This window comes from Verticillium alfalfae, genomic scaffold, assembly GCF_000150825.1.
Source record: "Verticillium alfalfae VaMs.102 supercont1.3 genomic scaffold, whole genome shotgun sequence".
Classification (NCBI taxonomy): domain Eukaryota; kingdom Fungi; phylum Ascomycota; class Sordariomycetes; order Glomerellales; family Plectosphaerellaceae; genus Verticillium; species Verticillium alfalfae.
The window spans coordinates 1,292,079-1,300,831 of NW_003315036.1; the positions used below are offsets into that span (position 1 = coordinate 1,292,079).

An 8,753-nucleotide genomic window follows, 5' to 3' on the forward strand; every position below is an offset into this window, starting at 1 on the left:
GTCATGGGCGAGCACCAGGCGCATTCCCCCTCCGAGCGCCACCACTGACTCTGCGAGCTGCTGCGTCTTGCTCGCCGCAGGCGGCGTTGCTGTCGGCTTGGCTTTCTTTCACGGTCGCAAGCGGGTCGCAAAAGCGGTCGCTGCTGTCGACAGACGTGGACAGTGGCGTCAACGTGGCTGCGGCGGCGAGGGACATGTTCTGGGCTGGGCTCGCGCTGGTCGAGTTGTTCGTGGTGGAAGGCTGCGAGGACAGGAAGCCTTTCGCATCGTCATCGGCATCCGGAGAGGAGGCGGCGCTGACGAGGGGAACGTAGGGTGCCGTCATTATGAGAGGGGACGAGGGTGAGACCTTGTGGCGGGCTCCTCGAATCTGCTCTACAGCGTGGTGCGTGCTACGCGGGCCAGACTCTGGACGCACAGCTGGAGAGAGTCTGGACCAGTGATCGTGGCAGTGGTGCTGAAGCTGGAGCGGGTTTGTCTCGTATTGGTAGCGGGGGGGGCTTGCTGGGTCTTGAAGCTCGTGTTCCAGATTAGCACGCTGGGTTGAGCAGGATCGGAGGCAGCACAGCGTGGATGTATGGCAGGCAAGCAAAACATAGATGAAAGGGAGAAGATCGCTATCGTGTCGTGGGTTGAAGTGTCTTGGTGTCGCAAAGTGGTGGCAAGCGAGAAGGAGTGTCGTGGGGTCAGAAGTGCTGTGTCTCTCTCGCTCTCTCTCTCTCTCTCTCTCACACACACACAAGCGTGGCGCGTCGGTCGGGTCCCAAGAGGGGAGAGATCCGGTATGTAAGTCTGCGCAAAGCTATGGCGGTTCGTCCATGGCAAGTCGAAGCGACAAACGGGCGATCCCCACGAGGGTTGCAATCAGTCAATCAGCGATGGAATTGTTGGTGGATGCGCGAGTCGGCGACCCTGGGACTGAGAAAAGTTTCAATGGCGTGGTGATGTTGACTTGTCGAAAGTATTTTTTTTTCCACTCCCCGCTTCGCTTCTTTGCTGAAGCAACGAAGGTCAGGAATCCGCGGAAGATAGCAACAAAGCGTACTAGGTAGACAGGCAAGGCGAAGGTACGCGAACACGCGCATGGAGAGACGGGTATGATACAGGAGACGGAGGGCGGGAAGGCGGGCAGCAGGCGACGGACAGGGACGGGCACATGGGCGATGCAGAGTTATATCGGGCCCGCGCTGCAGCTTGGTTCTATCGCCTGGCCGTTTGGAGTATGGAGTACTTATGGAGCAGGAGCAGATGGAGCAGCAGGGAAGGCACAAAGGCTGTTTGTTGGTCTGGCACTTTCTTCTCCCCATCTCGCATCCTGCGCTTGCGCCTGCATCCTCAAGTACAGTACCCGGTACCTTGTCCGTACCTGCCGACTCTGTAATTCGATCCAAGGTCCGGGGCAGCAGCGACCTCTCGCGACCAACCGTACGTGCCTGCTCTCTGCTCTGGGCAACGACCAAACCACAACACACACCAGCATGTGCTTGCCAGTAGCGGAGCCGAGCGAGTACCTCCGCATAGGTAGTGAGGGCAGATGACTCGAGGGTAATGTGCCTGTGGTAGGTAGGTAGGTACGTAGTAGGTAGGCCAGTCTCTGCCCGTTCCTTGCTTTTTCGGCCTTCATCCTCCCCCAGGTCTGCACCGAATCTGCCCTGTTCTGCTGTACTCTGCTGTGACTTGTTGTCTGACTTGGCTTTCTAGCGTCTGCATCTAAGCGTCTTTGGGATGCGCCAGCCGAATGGCAGCGGATGGGTTTGCGCTTTGCCTCTTTTTCCCGCCCTTCGACGGCTCTGGCGTCGGCGGCGACTGATTCATCAAGTCTTTTTCCGGCCGGCCGTCTGGGTTTGGGGGCTTGCAGGTCGAGGGGGCCCTGAGAGGCCGAGAATATACTTTTTTAGCCCCCTTTTCTTCACCACGGCGACGTTCCACGGCTCGGTACCTTGCTACTCGAGTCAAACAACCAGCACGAACACATGGCGACAACAGACGGCCCCAAAGCCCCCATCAAGTGGATCACATTTTTGCCATTTCCTTTGTTCGTCCAACTCAAAACCCGTGCCCCCCCACGGTACCCTTCGACACAACTGCCAGCGACAGGGTCTGTCCTACCCGACGACGGTGCCTATCTGGTGGCTTGCTGACGATAGGTGTGGATGCTGATGTTGCTTCATCTCACTGACAGCGCACACGCGGACGCCCAGATGCCGCCGAGCACATGCCCTGGGCATTGTGGCTCTCAATGGCCAGTGCGCATCGGGTTCGACGCATCAATGACAGCGCCATGGCTGCTCGCTGCATGGCGTGGCGGTGTGCTGTCCCCAGCGTTGGGTTGTCCAGGTCGAGAAGTGCCCCAGGCAAGGTACCTACGGCGTCTACCAGGGAGAGGTAAGGTACCTAGCTAAGTAGGTACCCAGGCACTGGGAGGTGATGTACCTACCTAGGTACTGTAGGTAGGACACAGGCCAGGTGATTGTTTCCGCGAATGCATTTGGGCTTACAACCGTTTACTTGCTCTCCCGCCTCTCATACCATCTCGTTTCTCCCACTCGCTCCATCGTTGGTCCTTGTTCGTTGCTCCCCGTTTTACCGTTCTGTCTGTGGATGCCAGGGGACATCTGTTCTCCAACAATGGATCCACCGCCTCCGCCCCCTTCTACTCTTCCTCTCTCTTTCGAGAACCAGGTCAGTCTCATCACGAGCCCTCAGCCCCGCTTCCGCTTCCGCTCCCGCGCCACAGAAGACTCGCGGCAGTCGACCTGCCCCTCCTCCCTCCTGGCGATGGCGATGGGGACGGAGCAGGGCAAGACATGGCAGCCGGGTGCTCCGTTTGGCCCAACGTCTGCGAGAGGGTCAGTTTAGCGCCTCGGACGGTGGGGACCGTGACCTCGTTCATGTGAGGCTCACACGCTCAGCAGGGCAAAGTTTGGGCTGCGGCTTCCAAGGCCCCCGCTTCCGCCCAGGGATGTACGTCCCCGCCTGCCGCTGCCGTCTCCCAGGCACGCCCAGGAGGTCTTGCCTGGTTCGGTGCGCGCATGCCAATCAGAGATTCAGCTTACCCACCCATAGAAGCCCACCCGTCGTGTTCTGGGCCTGGCCGTTCCTGAACATCACTCCACTGAGAGACAGGCAATGACCCACACCACATGCTTCTCCCCTGTCTGCTGCCTCTGCCTCGCCTCGACACCCGGGTAGGCAGCTTGGTTTGCTTGGGTAGGTGTCGCCTACTCTTGGTACCGACTGCCCTACTGATCCTGTTTTGGGGCTCCTGCAGCGCTCGGTGAGACGTGCCTCGTACTAGCAGCGATGATCGGTCAACCCGTTCACAAGGCGGGTGACAGCAGCAATCAATAGAGGGAAAGCGCTGTTTCTGTCTGACCTTAGCCCACTTTACCATTGGAACAAGTCCTTGGAACACGAGCAAACTTCCACATGGCAGTAGCAGAGCTGCACTGCGGAGCTTGGATCTGCAGCTCCTCCTCCTAGTCAGCATTTCGCTCAGCTCGTCACGATGCTTTGGTATGGCTGACTCTTCCTCCAGACAAAAGAAGGCCTCCCACGACCTGCCGAGATTGACATCGACGCGTCTGATGGAAGAATGGCATCAATCGCAACAACAAAAAACATTGCGTCCTTGCACTGTTGTGGACATTATCACCGTCAACGTATGCCCGTGCGTCACCCGTCCTGCCAAGGCGATAAGCGACCTCATCTCCCGTTTTGCCCGTCTCGCTATCACGAAAATCAGTAAAGGTGCGAATTTCAAGTCAAAGGAACTTCGTTGATAGACACTTCGTCTACTGTACGGCTCTACGCCTCTTCGTCGCTGCATACGGGACGCGCAATCCCCAGCCGCAGGGTCAGGGATCCAGATACTCAGAATGACGGCTGCCACCCTTTCCTGCCCATTCGCCCGCGCGCTCATAGGCCGCATTCGTCTTTCGCCAATCTCGAGACTCATTTCCCAGCCAAGGCACGGATGCCCTTTCTGCAGCCTGGTGCTTCCAGTCGAAATGAGCTACGCGTGCGACGATAATGGAACAAGGCTATTCTGCTTGCCAGGTCTTGCTGCCAGCACCCTCTCCATGCCGCCGCCCTACGGTGACGGATTGCATCTCGGGCCTAGCGCGGACGCTGTCGTTCCATGGGTTCACTTGCTCGTTGACGTGGGCGCCGTCCTAGAGGGCAGCCTGGATGTTTGGCGGGCGCCGCCACGACGCGACCCTGGCGATTGACCAGTTTTACAGCATGGACTTCGATATGGGCTTTGTCTACAACCAGACGGCCAAAGCTTGACGAATTCTCGGTTTGCATGTCGTCGATCTGTCTGCCCACAAACCCTGCGCCTCAACTGCCGCGATCCTCGCTTTTGTGCACCTGCCAGTTGTTCAGTGATCATCAGCAACACGGTAACTTTCACAGACGGCATGGCCTTCGAGCTCGGCCAAATGCCACCTGAGCAATAAGCACCAGCTAAACATGCGACCCATAGTTCCACATGTTTGGACGTACTTAGAACATTGCCTGCTCCGGCGGCACCCATGAACGGCGGTGCCAAAGCTGCGGGTAAGCTGTCGGATCAGCAGCGGAAAGGCGTTGCTTCATGCAATGCATCGTCAAGAGGCCACCGACGCCGACGCCGACGCCGACATGGTAGCTGACATACTGGTTCACCTGACTCGGTGAATGGACTTGTGGCGAACCAAAACCCGAAGATAAGCCCGTACGTAGGATGCAGCCTCGCCGTAACTTATCGTCGGCTGTCTTGGCACGCTTCATCGCCATCAGAATTATCAGTGATCCAATTTCACAACCATGATAAGGGTATCTTGGGATTGACGCCGTGCTACTAGACGTACCACGCGACAGTCATACTAGGAAAGGAGCACGGTTGTGTGTGCGTATATCGCGTGTCTTTGATGTATCGCATGTCTCTGGCGGCATGGGCGCTGCCCTTTCGGAAATTACCAAGAGACATTCAATCAGGAGGTGCGGCCTGAACTCGATCTCTCGAACACGAGCTTGCGAACGCCAACTAGGTCCGCCTGAATGGGAAAAGGCCTTGGCCTTTTCTCGTAATCTAGGACAGAGGCAAGCGTGTCATTGTCCCTCTGGAGACGAGACCATTGAACAGGGTCATGGCGGCTATCGCGGACGACACATGACGCAAAGGCTGATTCTCACGATGGTTTGCTGTCCCCTGGCTCTTGATATGTCACACCGCACCAACTTGATATCGCATCCCAGCGCCGATCACTCTGAGACAATGCCAGCGTGGCGAACCTCCGCTGCAGATTGATGTAAAGGCATGAGGCGTCGGGGCCGGTGCGTTTAGTTTGCATTGCCAAAGGCCACTGCGCAATCACGTCTCGGGGCATTCTAGAGAAGTGGACTTCTGAACCCCTGCTAAGATCAACAGACAGCTATTTCCCAAGGTATAGATATTCTTCAACTCTGTCGTGCTATTCTCCATTGTCTCTAGATACGAACAAGCTGACTTGCAAAGCAAATTGAGCTTGGCACGCCTTTTGGGCTCCAAGCATGTATGTCGACGCCCAACGCCCAATAGTCACCATTCGATCTGCAGCTGTTCAGGCTACCGTCGTGGAAGCTTTGCTGGCATCTTGGGTCTCCTGTGACGGCTGGGAGGGGTGCCATATCCTGTGGATTCCAAGATAGATGAATATCATGAGCACGATGTACTCGACCAAGAGGCACATCAACGCAAAGGCAGCTGCCGATCCGACGAGGGGATTCCAGATGGTGTTCGGATCGTGAATGGTAAACGCATACAACAGGCCATAGGCAGTTCGGACAGCCAAGAATGGTACGGAGACGAGCGCAAAGCGGATATACTGCTCATAGTCAGTTTATCACAAGCGTAACGCTGAAGAAGACGAACTCACGTAGCAACCACCGGCGGGAATGCGATCCTTCTGGGTCAAGAGGTACACCATCTCTGCCGTAGCCAGAGCGAGAATCGCCGCCAGAATGACATAGGCAGCCTTGGTGAGGATTCTCGCCGTCGCAAGGGAAGAGTCGTCGCTGCTGATACCGCCGGCGACGGCCAGAAGGACGATGGCGGCGAGGAAGATGAATCGCACAGCCTTGAGGAACTGTCGGGCACGAGAGTTCTTGTCAAGGCTTGAGTTGAGACTGGACGAACAACTAGTTAGCTAGGTCGCCATAGCGCAGACATTGTGGGAACAAGGCCATACGTGATGCGCATGATGCCGATTAATGACACGAGGAGCGGGATCAGCCCAACGTTGAGGAGGACGCTATCGGCAATAATGAGGCCAATGTTGCGAGGTTGCGGTCCCCGGATGATGGAGATGATTCCACCAGCCAGACGTACTGAGACTTGTTAGCTTCACGACTGTTTGTGAGTGAGTAGAATCACTGACAGAGGCAAAATGTCACCAGGGGGTACCATGCCATTCGAGGCGGCTGCCGCCAATTCTTCACGAGGACAAAGATTGCCGTTGGTAGCATGGGGGCGTAGAACACCACCTGGGCGATGCCCACCGCTGTGTGAGGGTGTACCATTGTGTGAAGAGTGACGATATCGTAACTTGAGTCGATTAAGTTGCAGTGATGAGATGGATTATGGTATGTTGCTTCTTGGGATAGTCTTGGGGTGTTATATAGACGCCAAGTCCTCCAAGATGTCCTCACTCCTTCGCTTGCACGCAAGAGGCCGCCATGTTGCCCTCTGGTCAGCCCATGATATTGTTCTCTTCACTTGCGTCGTCATGCCTCGAATGGGTGCCTACTTCTGGAGTCAGGTTCGGACCCTTCAGTCGGATGATCGGCACACGTCGTTCCCATATTGCTGTGCTTGTCTGGTTTAGCTGGGCCCCGAAAAACGGGCTGTCCGCGGCTAACGTGCCGAGCACAGCCCTACGACATCCATTTCGAGTTAGTGATTCGAGCATCGGTAAGTACGCCATTCGGAACGCCTCGAAGTGATCGCGAATTAGTCGTTTTCAGCTCTTTTTGTCATCGCATTGCGCGTAGATGTTCCATGGGAAGCTTTTACACCCGTAAAGTATGCTTCTCATTGCCGGATAGCGCTGGTGCCTCTGAGTTTTGTTCTTGGCTACCGTGAGGGCGCAGCTGTTGAAGCTTCATATTCGCTCCAGATCCGGTTGGGGTGGCCTCAATCGCGCATTTATTAACTCACGGATTGCGTTCCTGCTGTGTGCCGTGCATCCGTCTCACCTAAGATCTGGGGTGGCGGCCTAAAGTCTAACTTCTTCTGCTAAATAGTATCTCGTTATGCGGCTTATGATTTTGGGTATCATATTGACCGCAATTGCCACCGGCGGTATATGAGTGCCTTCAAGCTTACACAGTACCCGTCTGTTTACGTTGCCGAGTTGCGGAGCGGGTGGTGTACAGTGTTTCACCATGTAGTGGCAGAGGACCTTGCTATTCATCCTCGATAGGTGTTCCTGGCCAGGCAGTTCATCTCATGCAGACATGTCAAGTCAGTCATATCCATGTAGCTGTTCCAATGAATACTCCCTGAACGGCAGGACTTTTGCGATGGTTCTGCCATATTAATCAGCTAAACTAAGGGTGCCGCTCAATCTGCATGTGAAACCTGCATGTGACGTATACAGTCTTCGCAATATGACTTTTGGTTGCTTCATCAAGAGAAGAGCACAATAGGTAGCCTGCGTAACCCAGCCTCTGCTCTCAGAGTCTTTTCGAATTCTTAAGTGAGTTTCCCAAGCATACACCGACACGGACGCTACTTGTATCTTCTATATAAGAGGCGAGGATTTTGCTGCTAAAAGCGTTAGCATAGCATTGAATGTCATTCTGCAAAGTGATTAAAGTTCTATCAAGAGTTGTGGCCAAGCTAGCAGAGATGCGTATCCGACTCTGTTGCATTTTGAGCAGCTAGAAAGTATAATATCAAGCCCCCCCTGGACGACTTGCGCGAGTGTTCAGTTTATTGCCCAAGATGGCTTTTTGGCTGACATTGAACCAAGGAACATTCTGCTCATGTCGAGTCGTATGATCCTGTGTTCAACCCATTATTGCCATAATTTTCTCCCGGTCACGACCCTTGTGAACGCAAAAGGTCTAGGCACGTGCTGTTCATCAGCCACCGTCAGAGGAACCAACACGAATCATCGTAATCGTATGAATACCAATGGTCTCTCTGATTTCGTTGATCTTTGAGCTCCTTGAGTACATATCTGAACAAAACAGGACATGCTGCTGTTTGAACAATTTGAATAGCAACGTAGTCTTTTATACTCGTTGTCTATGCTATTGTTCGCTCCTGGAAAAATGGTAGAGACGAGACAAAAACGAACGCCCGCGTTTAACAACCCCCCCTCCTACTGGAGGCTATAAGAGTACGTCAAGACCGGTATTTAGCCCAGAGTTACGAGAGAGAAGAAACTGAATAATCACACTACACTACTTTACAATTTTGATCAAGTCAGACCGCAGCTAATCGTGCGTATTGGTTGTCAGGTGGCCCTACGGAGCCACGAAACCGGGGGCTGATTTAGGGGCTAAGGACTACGAGAACGTGAATAGAAGGAGCGCGGAGGGCGCTCCAAACTGCGGAAAGACATAATTCAGATGTAGTACGACCCCATACTTATCACCTATCGCCTGCGGACCTCGTGGAAGACCTCTTCACTCGGCCCACTAATAATTGCCATGTAGATTTGTGCCAGTGTGTGATTTGGAGCAGAGTGAAGAGGCTTTTCACGTGGTCCACAGGCAGA

At 54.7% G+C, this 8,753-nt stretch overlaps 3 protein-coding genes across 3 annotated transcripts; all 3 read right to left on the minus strand.

Moving 5' to 3' along the window:
- Position 1: 1 nt before the first annotated feature.
- On the minus strand, positions 2–325 carry VDBG_02917 (predicted protein; the record flags this gene model as incomplete). Its single annotated transcript, XM_003006732.1, has 1 exon — positions 2–325. The coding sequence occupies one exon, from the start codon at positions 323–325 to the stop codon at positions 2–4; it is 324 nt and encodes a 107-aa protein (XP_003006778.1).
- Positions 326–2,702: 2,377 nt separating this feature from the next.
- Positions 2,703–3,958, minus strand: VDBG_02918 (predicted protein; the record flags this gene model as incomplete). Its single annotated transcript, XM_003006733.1, has 5 exons — positions 2,703–2,839; positions 3,057–3,294; positions 3,387–3,479; positions 3,648–3,729; positions 3,804–3,958. 5 exons carry the CDS (start codon positions 3,956–3,958, stop codon positions 2,703–2,705), a joined length of 705 nt encoding a protein of 234 aa, XP_003006779.1.
- A 1,630-nt stretch (positions 3,959–5,588) lies between these two features.
- Positions 5,589–6,546, minus strand: VDBG_02919 (predicted protein; the record flags this gene model as incomplete). Its single annotated transcript, XM_003006734.1, has 4 exons — positions 5,589–5,852; positions 5,904–6,153; positions 6,216–6,354; positions 6,405–6,546. The coding sequence occupies 4 exons, from the start codon at positions 6,544–6,546 to the stop codon at positions 5,589–5,591; spliced, it is 795 nt and encodes a 264-aa protein (XP_003006780.1).
- Positions 6,547–8,753: the final 2,207 nt, after the last annotated feature.